Source organism: Bos taurus, chromosome 21, assembly GCF_002263795.3.
Source record: "Bos taurus isolate L1 Dominette 01449 registration number 42190680 breed Hereford chromosome 21, ARS-UCD2.0, whole genome shotgun sequence".
In the NCBI taxonomy this organism is placed as follows: domain Eukaryota; kingdom Metazoa; phylum Chordata; class Mammalia; order Artiodactyla; family Bovidae; genus Bos; species Bos taurus.
The window spans coordinates 48345475-48360414 of NC_037348.1; the positions used below are offsets into that span (position 1 = coordinate 48345475).

The window sequence follows — 14940 nt, forward strand, 5'->3', positions numbered from 1 at the left end:
ACACCTGGTACTTGACAGCACGGTAGAGTGTGCCTTGTAGGAGAGAATTGAGGTGGGGGAAGAAAATCAGTCTGCTTAAGAATGTGCAACTTCCTAAATAAGGACTTTCATTCTCCTCTTCTTGAAAGCCATCTTCTTTCTCCTCTCATATGGAGAAACGTTCAGATCACACAGGCATAGGAAAGATAGTAAGCAAATAAGGGAGAAATGAAAGACAGGTGACTCTTTCAGAGAAAACAAGCTTATTCTAAGCTTTTTCAAGCCTTTAGAGATGTAATAAATTAAGGGGGCAGTTTTTAATCAGAACATGAAACATAGGCTGTGTTCTTTACACATTATAATGATCCAATGACTACAGTAGCATTCTTGTGTCTTTAAGAAACATTTACATTAAATTGAGGTCTGAGAGGAAGGCAGATTCCTAACCAGGCTCCTTCTCTTAATGTAATTTTAAAACAGTTGCAACTCCAAACACATGTTGTTTAGCCCGGAAACATGCTGACTTTTGCTTGGTGTTTTTGTTTGTTCCGGATTAGCTCACAGATACAATGTTAAGAAATAGATGGCTAAAAAGATTTGATAACATGGCATGGCTCCTGTCTATCTCAAACTCTCTTTTTATTTAAGTAAAATTCACATGACATAAAATTCATAATCTTAACCATTTTGAAGTGTACAACTCAATGGTTTTAGTACATTCACAACGTTGTACAAATGCGACCACTGTCTAGTTCCAGAAGTTTTCATAACCCCAAAAAGAAACTCAATATCCATGAAGCATTTTGTTTCCCCTCTCTCTCCCCCTTAACCACGGCCAACCTGCAAAACTGCTCTGTCTCTCTGAATTTGCTAGTTCTGGATGTTTCATATAAATGGAATCATGCAGTACGTGACTTGTGCCTGGCTTCTTTTACTCTGCATAATATTTTCAAGGTTTGTCTATGTTGTAGCATGTTTTGAAATTTCAAACCTTTTTAAGCTAAGTGCCTGCTCAATCATGCCTGCTCTGTGACCCCATGGACTGTATTTCTGCCAGGCTCCTCTGTCCATGGGATTCCCTAGGCAAGAATACTGGAGTGGTTTGCCATTTCCTACTTCACTTTCCTTGTTATGGATGGATCATAAAAGGATATACCACACTTTTTTTTATCCATTCATCAGTTGATGGATATTGGTATTGTTCATCTTTTTGGCTATTATGAATAGTCCTGGTGTGAAGATTTATGTACAAGTTTTTGTTCAAATGTCTATTTTCAATTTGGGGGAGTAAATAGGAGTGGAATTGCTGGGTCATATGATAATTCTAAGTTTAACTTTTTAAGGAAAGCAATCAAGTATTCTAAAGAATACTTGAGAATTCTAAAGAATACTTGAGAATCATCAAGTATTCTAAAGTTGCTGCATCATTCTTTATGCCCACCAGCAACATATAAGGGGTCTAACTTCTCCATATGCTTGTCAACATTTGTTATTTTTCTTTTCCTTAAAAAATTATTATAGCCACCCTAGGGGGCGTAAAGTAACACCTCACTGTCAACCTCTTTTCATGGATTAAAAATTCATCATAGAAACTACTTCACAAAGAAACAAAAAAGCAGGCTCACATCAGGTCTTCTTTTCTTTTGTGTGTGAGGTTACCAGTAAATTGAGAGGAGATTTCCCTAAGATGAACTGCAAAACAAACATATGAGATCCTGAACAGTAGAGCTGTGCTTCATAGGCTCTCATCACCCACTGCCACTGGAGCAGCCATGATCAACACCAAGGGGTCTAGGTGATGATGGTGGAAATGTCAGCCTCCTGAGTAATAGCCAGGTGTCTTTAGTCAGTGATCAGCAAAGAGGCATTTAAATCATTATGAGGTTTGGGTTGTTAAAAGCTCTTCTGGAGAAAAAAATAAAAGCCATTATAAAAAACAACAAACAACCCAATGAACATTTTTATTTTTTTCTCCATATGTGCAGTATTTTTTAAGGAAAATGAAATAAAAGTAACCACGAATTCCACATGCTACTTAAGATAAAGTAATTTGTTGAGGTAAAGCAATGAGTTAAACAGCTTGGGAAATTTCTTAGGAAATTTTGAATTTCTTCCCAGTACATTTCTCATTAATAATTCAGTGTCCATTGCACACACCCCTGTGAGAGTCTGTCATCTTTTCTTTTATCTCTGATTGCTATAATCAACACACTACAGAAGGTTTTCTTTTCCTTTGAGGAGCACTTAGTTTTGAGAACTAAAACATATATGCAAATGATACCTGTATAAAGCGAGGGGAAAATAGAAATTATACTTTTTTTTCCCCTTTCAATTTCTGCATTCCACATTGGCACAAATATCCTTGATGAGGAGTTTAGTTTCTCTTTACATTTGCCTCTGCTTATTGTAAACGGTACTGATGGAAGGGATGATGAGACTCACAAGACAGTGGGTGCTTCCTGGTTGAGAGGAAGAACTAACAAAAACTGGACACAAAGCTAAATCTTGAAAGAGCCCCCGCAGCACTGGGATGCTGCAGGTCAATTTTCCTAGGAACCCACACGATTCAGACAAGGACTTAAGGAGATCTTGAAAAGAACTGGGGAGTTGGAGTGATACTTTTTTGGACTGAAAGAATTGGAAAGCCCAAGGGAACCCAGATTAGGGATAGTGGGAAGTCCTAACAGATCGTTAAAAGTGATGATAACTGAACTGTTTTTTGTTCGTTTACTAACTGTTCAGTTCCTAAATAAAGTCAGAGAGCTTTAGGCGTGCCTACATAGATTTCTGTCTCTTAAGGGTTTAGGAACGTAAACAGCAGCCGGGGCACACATCCAGGGGGCTCAAAAAAGGCTGAAATCTTAGGTATTTCACGGAAAGTCTTGAACAAGGTCCGTCCTCCTGCTGTTCCTGGAGTTGGTGACAGGTCCGATCACCTGCACGGCCGGACCCCGACTGGCACCCCTGCTCGCCCAGGCCTTCACACTCTCCTCCCCCTGGGCCCGCCGACTCTACAGGGTACAAAGTACAGCAGGGACGCGGGCGGAGCCTTTCCAGGCGGCGCAGCCGTATCTATCCCCAGCGAACACCTAGATGGATTTTCAATACCGCGCCTGGCACGTTTGGATGGGGGAGGGCGGGAGAGCGGTTAGGCTCCGGCTCCTCCGCTCCCAGCAGCGCGTCCTCCTTTCGGCAGTCGCTGTTGCTCGGCAGACGCAGGGGGCTCTGGGCACTACCAGCTGTATTAAGAGATTCGCAGTGGGTTTTCTCCGGGCCCCGGAACACTCCCGCCCGCCAAGAGCTGCCTGCGGGGTTATAAGGCAGAAGCCCCTAACGCAAGGTTGCGGTCCTTCCTCCTCCTCGTGCTCGCGGCTTAGGGTCAGTTTCCGCGACTCTTCAGAGTCTGAGTGGGCGCCTGTGCTGGGGTCCCGCCCCAAGAAAGGAGAGGGACCGCACGGAGAACGTCACCGCGCTTACCAGACCGAACCGGCACTTTGCACGGGCCAGCTGCGCGTCGGTCTGGAGACAGCGCGCCCTGGGTAAGGAATTCCGCAGCGGGTCTGAGGGGAAGGGCAGGCGGGGGCGGTGCGGGGTGGGAGGCGGTGGCTAGGGCTCCGGACGATTGGATCCGCGTGGAGTTGGGGGTCCCTCAGGGCGGGGCGGCAACTGAGAGAAACTGAGATGAACTCCAGACATCATCTGTGCCTAAGGTCGGCTTCACGCTTTGCTTTGGCTAGGAGCCCGGTGGGATGGGACAGCATCTACAGCTTTGTTCCCCACCCACCCTCCAGGAAAGCGGAGCCACCCCCCAGGTCTCCCTGAAGGATGGGTAAAGGGGAACCCCGGAAGGAGCTGCTCTAATCGACTGGAGCTCAAAACTGGGAAGGAAAAATTGGGCGAAGGGTGATAAGACACCTCTATCGCCTACCTTCCTCGCTTTCTCCGCCCCCCGCCCCCCTCCCTTTTCGTAGCTGCTGACGCGCTGGTGGTGGCTATTAATCATTCGCCAGCCCACAGCCGCGGCAGTTAATGGCTGTGCCGCTCCGGGCTCCAGTCTCCCGGCCTCCCCTCTCCACGCTCGCGTGTGCCCAGGCGCCCAGGAGCGGCGAGCGGCTGCGCACCGGCAGTTGCCGGGCGATGCGCTCCGCCGGCCGCGGTGGAGCTGCGCTTCCTGCAGTCGCTGAGCGCTTCCCCCAGGCGCCGGGTGACTGCGAGCTGCGGGCGGACCGCCGGGGTGCCGAGTGAGGGCGCCAGCGGCGGGGGTCGCCCGGAGAACGTCCTAGCCCCGGCAGCCCCACCGGCCCCCATCAGCTGAGATGTTCCCCAATGGCACCGCCTCCTCTCCCTCCTCTCCTAGCCCCAGCCCAGGCAGCTGCGGCGAAGGCGGCGGCAGCAGGGGCCCCGGGGCCGGCGCTGCAGACGGGATGGAAGAACCGGGGCGAAACGCGTCCCAGAACGGGACCTTGAGCGAGGGCCAGGGCAGCGCTATCCTCATCTCTTTCATCTACTCCGTGGTGTGCCTGGTGGGGCTCTGTGGGAACTCCATGGTCATCTACGTGATCCTGCGCTACGCCAAGATGAAGACGGCCACCAACATCTACATCCTCAACCTGGCCATCGCCGATGAGCTGCTCATGCTCAGCGTGCCCTTCCTGGTCACCTCCACATTGCTTCGCCACTGGCCCTTCGGCGCGCTACTCTGCCGCCTCGTGCTCAGCGTGGACGCAGTCAACATGTTCACCAGCATCTACTGTCTGACTGTGCTTAGCGTGGACCGCTACGTGGCCGTGGTGCACCCCATCAAGGCCGCACGCTACCGCCGGCCCACCGTGGCCAAGGTGGTGAATCTGGGCGTGTGGGTGCTGTCGCTGCTCGTCATTCTGCCCATCGTGGTCTTCTCGCGCACGGCGGCCAACAGCGACGGCACGGTGGCCTGCAACATGCTCATGCCCGAGCCCGCCCAGCGCTGGCTGGTGGGCTTCGTGTTGTACACTTTCCTCATGGGCTTCCTGCTGCCCGTCGGGGCCATCTGCTTGTGCTACGTGCTCATCATCGCCAAAATGCGCATGGTGGCCCTCAAGGCCGGCTGGCAGCAGCGCAAGCGCTCGGAGCGCAAGATCACCCTGATGGTGATGATGGTGGTGATGGTGTTTGTCATCTGCTGGATGCCTTTCTATGTGGTGCAGCTAGTCAACGTGTTCGCGGAGCAGGACGACGCCACGGTGAGCCAGCTGTCGGTCATCCTCGGTTACGCCAACAGCTGCGCCAACCCCATCCTCTACGGCTTCCTTTCAGACAACTTCAAGCGCTCTTTCCAGCGCATCCTTTGCCTCAGCTGGATGGACAACGCCGCCGAGGAGCCGGTCGACTACTATGCCACGGCCCTCAAGAGCCGCGCTTACAGCGTGGAGGACTTCCAGCCCGAGAACCTGGAGTCCGGCGGCGTCTTCCGTAATGGCACCTGCACGTCCAGGATCACGACCCTCTGAGCCCCGGGTCCGAGCCGGGGGGCCTTGAGCCCAGAGAAGGGGAGGATGAGGAGAATGGGAGGCCAGATGCGAGAGGCGAAAGGACCCCCGGCGTCGGGGTGCGAGAATAAAAGTGGGGCCTTCGGGCCCACTGTGCGCTTCGGGTGGAGACTCGGGAAAGGCGCGAGACAACGTGGACCCGGAGCTTTGTTTATAAGCTGGAAGACTAGCGGGCCCCTCTTCCGCTTCTTCCTCCCCTGCGCTTGCATCTTTGCATCCCTCTATGCTCCCCCCGCCCAAGGCAATTTCGGTCTTTCTTTCCGCCCGGTCCTGCAGGTGCAGGGCGTGAACTTATAAACGTCTCCAACTCGGCCGGACCCTCAGCCCCGTCAGCCGTTGTTTCTGTTTAAGCTGAGCCAAGGTTACCGCCACAGGTTTCCCTCGGGAAAACCCAGCTCGCCCTCAGCCGCGCCCTGCGGCGTCCCTCGCTCGCCAGGTTTCTGCCTGATGCCCCTAGCGGAGCCTGGCGAACCCTCGCTCTCCCTCTCCGCAGCCCTCTTTTCAGGGAACTCGGACTGGAGAAGGATCTAGGCAGCGGGTCTTTCCTCTCACTCTCGAGTGAAGGAAGGTGCGCGCATCCCATCCCCAAACCTACCCCCAACTCCCCATCCACCCAGAGCGGAGCCAGGTGCTTAGTAAAATCGGTCCCGCGCTTCGAGCCCCCCAGGCATTCTGCGATCCTATCCAGACCCCCTCTTTGGAGCAAAAAGGAGCTGAGAACAAGTGACTAGGGGTTTTAAAAAAGATTCCGGAGTTTGATGGGGGAGGAAGGCTTTAATGGAAGTCACCCTCCCGGCCTGGTTCACAAAGGGCGCTTTTGGTTTCAAAAACCAAGCGCAGGGGGGCTTCCGGGGCCAGGCGGGACAGGGTGCGCTTGCCCCGGGGGACGCCCGGGAGCGTGGGTGCAGCTCCACTCGGCCTTCTCCCTCACCCTAGCTCCTGGAGGTGCCCATCCAAGAGTCACAACAGGCACCGGGCGGGGACCTCGGGTGATGCCTTCCCAGTCTCGGCCCATCCCGACCGTGTCACCGCCACCTACAGGCTAGAGGGTGCGGCCTGCCCGACCCCTGAGGGCTGCTGCCTTTCAAGCGGTGCCTAATAAGTTATTCTCTTGCTTAACATTTATTTATTTATTTGTGGTGTTTGAAAAACGTGGTCTCTACTTTCCTTTTCTCTACTTGCCCTAGCCCAGGGCCTTTTCTTCAGGATATTGGCGGTGGGGCCGGCCCGGAGGTGGCAGGGGACCCCCAAGGTCCCCTCAAAACCTCTCCTTTTTGCTAGGCCCTCTTCTCTGATTCTTTCCTCTAGCCTTTCTATTTTGGCTTGTCGTCAGTGAAGTTTGCAGAGTTGTTCCTACTTTTCTTATGTAGTCTCTTGTTTTAAATAATGTGGTTTAGCCTCCTCCCATGCAGAGTGGAAAGTCCCAGCTTTCAACATCACCCGACATATGATTTGAATATATATATGTATATATATACATATATTCAAATCAAAATAGACTCACATACTAGATACATTTATCTTGCTCCCTTGTCATAAGTCCATGAAGCAGTTGCCAAACAACAGGTGTGAGACTGGCTAGAATACTTTTAGATATGAGGGTTCAAATAGCCTCCCCTCAAACTTGGAACTCCACAGCCTGATTCAGATAGACTTTAGCAGGCACTGAGGATGTCCTTGCATAAATTATGTACCTGCTTCTTCTAGGTTCGCAGCATAGGTGATTCTAACATACAATCTAGGTAGTACCGGCACTTCTTTTGAAGACATTGAAAATAAATTAATTTGTGTCTGTGTTTTATCTGACCAACTTCATTGGAAGCCTGAGCAGGGCAAAAACCAATAATTTTACTTCTTTGTATTACCTGGGTTGCTTTAGATTGCTGGCTTATACATAGTAGGCATTAAATACATGTTTGTGACTGTTTCAGTAAACCAGAGTGTATTACAACACTCAGGAGTTCTCAACACCTGGGGTTCTCAGGTTCCTACATCAACATGATACACAATGGTTGAAAATCACTATGGAAAGATGTTTTGTGTATATTTGCTTCGAGAACATTGTGCTTTCCTGAAAGCAGTAACCAGGAGTTACAATGTCCTTTAAAGTTTTATTTAATGAACAAATATGCTTTTGGTCATAAATTTGAAAGTTTAGATCTGTCATTTAAAAATCATGCATATTATTACTCCTTTGGAAAATAGATTTTTAATAGTTAAGGACAGTGACATTTACAAATAAAAGTCTTGATCATTATCCTCTTCTGAGGACACAAATTCTAGTGCTCTTAACCTGTTTCCATTGTAATATTAACTAAATAAACAAATGTATTATGTTGTTGCAAGTTGTCTGACTTTGCAATTTGAATCTTCCTGTTTCAACAGATTACTTCAAAACACACACATATTGGCTTAGTTGCTCTATGTATCATTTAGATATTAAAAAGTAAGGTTTCTGATTACCTTTGGAATTTTTACCAAGATTGAGGTTATAACTTTACCTATTTTTTGAAGTCTGTTAGTTCTGAGAAAGAAAAAAACTGAGTCAGTATGAATAGGAAAAAGTGTACTTCTTCCCCTATGGTTGCACTCTCTGTAGTTTGCTGTGGTTACCAGACGAAGTAGATGATATCACAATGTCTCACAGATTGAACTACTGGCTGCCCTCATTTATGTCCTCAGACTTTGCTGTGGGAGTAAGTAATTGCTAATTTACATCCCAGGGAAAGGTAGTGGAAAGGGAAAAAAAGTGATGTCCTAAAGATGTTGCAAAGGGCAATGGATAAAGGAAACACAAAAAATCAGATCTCAACTTAAAAGAAGAAAGATGTTTTAAAATATTTTTAATTGTGGAAAAGTCACACAATAGAAAACATACTATCTTAACCATATTTAACTGGACCATTCTGATGGCATCATGTTGTTATGCAACTCTCATCATCTCACCTTCCTAAATGGCAATTCTGTCCCCAGGAAACACTAACTCCTCATCCCGCCTTCCCACCCACCCCCATCCTCTGGCCCATTGCTTCTACTGATGGACTTCCCGACTCTATGAATTTGACTATTCTAGGTACCTTGTGTAAGTGGAATCAAACAGTATTTGTCTCACCTAATGTATACTGGAGTGCATTTTTAAGGTGACCTCAATACATGTCTTAGAAACAGATTGTACCCCTCCTTCCCCGCCCCCCACCCATGCTATACAGTAGGCCCTCACCAGCCAGCTACTTCATAGCAATCCCACTCCTGGGCATATACCTGGAGAAAACCATAATTCCAAAAGATCCATGCACCCCAATGTCCATTGCAGGACTATTTACAATGCCCAGGGCATGGAAACAACCTAAATGTCCATCAGCAGAGGAATGGATAAAGAAGATGTGGTACATATACACAATGCAATATTACTCAGCCATAAAAAGGAATGAAATTGTGCCATATGCAGAGATGTGAATGGACCTAGAGATTGTCATACAGAGTGAAGTAAGTAAAAAAGAGAAAACTAGCATATAGTAATGCATCTATGTGGAGTCTAGAAAAATGGTACAGAAAGACATATTTTGTGCTTTTTTCAGTGATGGCCGTTTCCATCCCTGAAAGAATTTAAGAAGGTACTAAAGGAGTGTTTTTTTTTTTTTTTTAAACATTTTATTTTCACAGCAAAATAAGGGAAAAGGAGTATTTTCCAAGCAGTGATTCCAGAACCAGGGTGGGGGGATTGTGGGCTTCAAATACCTTCAACTGCCTTGTAACTCTAGGCTTTACAGTTCTACACATAATCTCAGTATGATTAAAAATAGCTGAACTGTTGCTTTTTCACTATTTTTAAAAGCTATAGCAAGGTGGCAAATTGAACTCATAACTCCGATGTGCAGAGAAAACATTCTGTTCTTTTTGTTTTAATTCATCTGACCATCCAAGCCCCTTCCAGCCGCTTAGCTGGGACGAAAAATTAAATAACTGTTCAAACATCCAGCTGAGCTGATAATTTAGCCATTTTCAGATAATTTCAAAATTTTATTTAAACATGTTTCAACAGTCTCTTCGCTGGGTTCCCGTTCCTCTTTTGTTATCTTAAAAGTGGCTTTAGAGTGAACTGGGAGAGGCTTCGTGTCCTAATGGAGGAGGGAATGAGGTGGGGTCCTTGGGAAAGGGGTCCTGTCTGCCCTTTGATCTCTGGGAAGAGGGCATTTGTCCACTGGGATGATCCTGGTTGCAGTTTGTTTCAATCTGCAGCTTCTGGAGCCTGTGATCTGACTTCTCACCTTGGCGAGGGTCATGCTTCAACTCCTTTGGGCTACAGCCCTCTCAGGGTCTTAGGGGTCCTCATATAGCCTCCCAGTCTGGGGTCTCTGCCAAGACTCTGCCTCTGCCAAGCAGTGGCCTGGCCTTGCCACAGCAGGCAGCCTCTTGGTGAGCCTCTTGGCTCAGTGACCAGAGGGAATCCAGTGGCTCTAGACTGGTGACCCTCAGGATCTCCTCCGGCTGGTAAATTTTTCTGTGGCTTTGTCTCAGGTCTTTTGCATTTCTCCTGACAAAGGTCAACCTCACTCATCAAAAACATTCCATACACCCTGCCTCCCTGTTACATTAGACAAAGAGCATAGGACTTGAGTCCTTTAGATTGATTAGCCTTTGACGTGTTGTTAAGACTAAAGGACTCAAGCCCTATGCTTTTCCTCTAGTGTAATAGGGATGCAGTTAGTTTTAGCCTGTGATGGCTTCCCAGGTAAAGAATCTGCCTGCCAATGCAGGAGATGTGGGTTTCATCCCTGGGTTGGGAAAATCCCCGGAGTAGGAAATGGCAACCCACTTTAGTATTCTTGCCTGGAAAATTCCATGGACAGGGGAGCCTGGCAGCTGCAGTTCATGGGGTCGCAAAGAGTCAGACGTGACTGAGCGACTGAGCATGCACACATTAATATATTGAGGCAGGAGAAAAAGAATTTGGCAAATCTCTGTGCAACCCCCACCCCCACAGCCTCCTTTTATTTCCAAGCCTTTTCGCATGGCCTAGAAGTTGGTGATGAGCCTCACCTCAGGGTGAGACAAGGCAATGAAACATGATTTATGGAGGAACATAAAATGTATCAGTTTAATGTCCACGCTCTCTCTTCCTGGGGACCTCCGTGTTCTCAGGGTGGAATGTCTGAGGTCATCTTCTCCCACAATACCCCAAGATAGGATCACATTTGAAAATCTTTGATGCCTCATCCAATTTAACAGTGACGATTGAAAAATGCTGAATGTATAGTTTGGGCTTGAGAAATAAAAAAGCAAGGAGTTCTCCTGGAGAACAATATAGAAAATACATTTTAAAAAATTGTGATATATTCCCAGTTTATTCTAAACAACTAATAGAGATGACATACTCATATCAGTGTTTGAAAAAATGCTTCATTAGAAGGGTTATGTGTTGCCAATCTTATCTTGCTCATCCCTTCTTTATTCCAGTGTGCCACATCAGACAGGTTAGGTCCTTAATTGTTATGACTGATAGGCAATCACATAATTGTTACAGTGGTGTGTGCTTTAAAAACAAGGTATCACAAAGCTGCTCTCTTGTTGCACCATACACCTCTGAGCTCATAAGAACCTCTTCCACATATTCAGATGAGTATCTTGCTTTTCACTGAACACATTTCATTTGTTGGTGTTAAAAGAAGGCAGAGAGGTTCAGGATTGTTACATGGCTTCCAAGAGCGAGGCAAGTGCTGAGATAATGTTGTAAGTGATTATTTACTGCTTTGCTGACTATCTAGAGATGGGGTAAGTGTACTTCTGGAAGCAAAATCCAGCTACTGATTTTACCCATAAGAAAAAGGATAATGTTTCTGCAATGACGATATAGTTGAGAAAGCATGTGAACAGAAGCAACTAGTTCAAACAAAAATATCAAAACACCTGCTTGTCAAACTGTTGGGTGGAGAAAAACATCATTGCAAAGGAAGTTACAGCTTTTAAAAGCCCTTTGGTAAAACATTCACTTTGATGATGAACTTAACTATTGTCAAAACATTTATCAAATGCAATCTTCTTGGCCTAAAGCTGGAAATATTATACTTATTTAAGGCTGAGATTACAGGCATGCTTCTAAAATTCTTTGGAATAATAATGAGCTTAAAACTCTAAAAATAAATACCTCTTTAAGCCAGACTGATTCAAGTCTTCTGTTTTAATTGGACAAAAAATATAAAAGAAAATGAGAAATAGGGAATGCCATCAGCTACCACATTATCTCTGCAGTAGAATTTGACTCTATGCCCCTCCTCAGCACCTACATGCCCAGACCAGACACAGATGATGACCTCCAGTGCTCCCAGCCTTAAAAATTTAAGAAAGACTTACCATGTATCAGAGCCCACTTGGAAGAAGACATACTATGGAGATGCTGTAGAATAACATGTACAGAAAAAGTTCTGACTTTCACAATAATATCTGTATCAAAAGACAATAATACTTCATTTAAAGAGGGAGAGAAAAAAATTCTAAGACATCATAGGCAAGCAGGAAAATATTTTACAATAACACATGTGACTGGCAAGAGTCTTCTAGGAAAGGTTGTCCAAATATTGATGAACAGTAACTCTCAATAGTGTTCTGTCTCTATAACCCTTGAACAATTCATTAATCTAGCTAATATTATTAGCAGTGGCAAAATGTCTATTCAAAGTCAATAATTAAGTTAAACATCCTCCTTCATGTCCAGTGAGCCACTGTAACTAGCCAATCAAGCAGATGTCTACACATCTTTTGCAATAGACTCTCAGGTCTCCTTCTATGTAAACTCTGTGTGGAATCTGAACTTAAACACACACAACCTAATTAATGAAGCCAAAAGAAATTTCTTAGGTAATAATTGGTGAAATAGAGCTTCAAACCTCTGCCCACCACCTCCTTTTCATTTTTAAGTTCCCATTTCTTAATGCTTCTCCCTTCAGCCTAGTACTCCTTTTTTGACTTTCCTCACCTCTCCCAATAGAGCTTTTCTCAGAAAAGGATTTCTTTTGATTTGTAGTTTACCTCACTGACAAGGCTTCGGGTGTTATTTTCCAGAAGCAAGGGTTCTTAATAAGGACGTGGTATCAGAAGGTCAGGCAGCCAGCTGTATCCTTGAAATTACATCTGTTTCCAAAGCAAACATTTCTTAACAAGTGGCCCACAGCCCTGCATCAGAATCACCCAAGAACTTATGAAAATGCATATTCTCTAAGCTCTATGTTAGAGACCTTGATTCATTAGGTCTGGGATGAACCTTGGTATTTCTAAAGTACTTAAAAGTGTGAGAACTACCAGTTTAACTGCTAAGAGCATGGAGTTTGCCATCAGCAGCTGTAGCTCTGCTTTCTTCATTGGGTGATGATTAATCTCCATACTCAGATTGTGCTCATCTGTAAGATCAGGATGATAATACCTCCTTTACCTGATATCATGAGACAACCCGTGTTGAATGCCAAAATGGAATGAAAACCTAACTAGCTCACATAACTGAAAATTCTTAACGAAGAACTCATGGTGTACTTGATCCGTAACTCAGTACAATATATTTTTTTTCAGTTTCCTTTTCTCATCTCTGACTTTCACAATCTTGGCTCTATTCTCAGATTGGCTATTCCTGCGTAATTACAGACAGCTGCAGAAAACTGAAATGATATTTTTCCAGGTTCAAATTTCAGGGGAAAGAGTACAAATGCTTCTCCCTGATTAGACTCAGATCATTTATCTGTTGAGAGGCATGTCTCCATGTGTCCCTCATCCTCCGTGTTCCTTGCTGGGTACGCAAGAATATGAGGCGCTGACCAATTTTACCTAGATTATTTCTCAGAGTTTTGTTTTTAGCAAGCGATCTTGAGTAAAGGCAAAGAGAAGGCTTGATTACTGCTTACTACAATTCGATGGTTTCCCCAAGATCAGTGTTCCTCATTTTTGACCCAGGCCCATCACTGCACAGCATCCATTTGGGCTCACACTGCCTCACCCCCGTGAGAATCAAGGACAGATGAACTATTGCTAATCATGTTGCTTACCGGCTATACCCTGAGTTATAATGTTCTCTGTCTCTGACCCAGAAATCTTGTGTCTTCTGCTGGCCTCTATGAAATAGCAACAGAACAACTTACTAACTTGTAAGTAGAATAAACTAAAATTCCAGATCCTGATAGTATCTACCACTGCACTCATTAGCTAGGCCTGGGGATTATGGTTGGCTGGGCCTGGGTGATACACTCTACTTTTGGAGCTGGGAGTGTCCCTCACAGAAGAGGGAGGGACAACGGGACAGATCTCAAGAAGAAAAGTTGTATACAATTACCCCAAGTAGATGACGAAAGATACGTTATGTGGCAAAAATAAAATTAAATAAAAATCGACAGCTGTCTAGCACAGATTTAGGAGCCAGATATGTGTGTGTGCATGTATCAGATAGCATATGAAAAAAACAGAGATAGCACTTTGCCGACAAGCGTCTGTATAGTCAAAGCTATGGTTTTTCCACCTCTGCTTCCCAGGTGGCAGTAGTGGTAAAGAACCCACCTGCCAACGCAGGAGACTGAAGAGATTCGGGTTCAATCCCTGGGTGGGGAAGATCCCCTGGAGGAGAGCATGGCAATCTACTCCAGTATTATTACCTGGAAAATCCTATGGAGAGAGGAGCCTGGTGGGCTGCAGTCCATGGGGTGGGCAAGAGTCGGACCCGACTGAAGCTGACTTGGCACACATGCATGGTTTTTCCAGTAGGCATGTACAGACTTGGTGAGAGTTGGACCATAAAGATGGCAGGACGCCAAAGAATTGATGCTTTTGAACTGTGGTGCTGGAGAAGACTCTTGAGAGTCCCTTGGATTGCAAGGAGATCCAACCAGTCCATCCTAAAGGAAATTAGTCCTGAATATTTATTGGAAGGACTGGTGCTGAATCTAAAATCTAATAGTTTGGCCACCTGATGCAAAGAGTTGACTCATTGAAGGCAGGAGGAGAAGGGGATGACAGAGGATGAGATGGTTGGATGGCATCACTAACTCAATGGACACGAGTTTGAGCAAACTCTGGGAGATGGTGAAGGACAGGTAAGCCTGGTGTGCTGCAGTCTACAGGGTTGCAAAGAGTTGGACACAACTGAGCAACTGAACAACAACATATATATATGGATATCAAATTCTATTATATCTGAAAGAGAAAGTAGAAAATAAGTGATTCAGGTTTTAAAATTCTTCTGTTTGATCTAGTCATATATTTAAGTATTAAATACTTTAAACATACAAAACTTTACTTCATTTCTTTAAATACAAGCATATATGAAAGCTGAGCAAAATTCATTTTTATTTATGTAATGAAATGATAAGGAATACTCATCATATTATTTATTTGGGAAATTCAATGTATTTCACAAGTTATACTCATGGATTCCATATGACCTCAAGAAAATTTATCA

The 14940-nt window shown here is 45.5% G+C and overlaps 1 protein-coding gene and 1 non-coding gene across 2 annotated transcripts in view; both read left to right on the forward strand.

Annotated features, from left to right (window-relative positions):
• The first annotated feature begins 2373 nt into the window (after window positions 1-2373).
• Window positions 2374-14940, forward strand: part of LOC540013 (uncharacterized) — a 32929-nt gene continuing 20362 nt past the window's right edge. The window contains exon 1 of the transcript XR_003031453.2: window positions 2374-3518. This is a non-coding gene — a transcript (uncharacterized protein). The remainder of the gene's footprint in view (window positions 3519-14940) is intronic.
• SSTR1 (somatostatin receptor 1) lies at window positions 3513-7853 on the forward strand. Its single transcript, XM_015459297.3, has one exon. The coding sequence runs from the start codon at window positions 4296-4298 to the stop codon at window positions 5466-5468; it is 1173 nt and encodes a 390-aa protein (XP_015314783.1). The 5' UTR covers window positions 3513-4295; the 3' UTR covers window positions 5469-7853.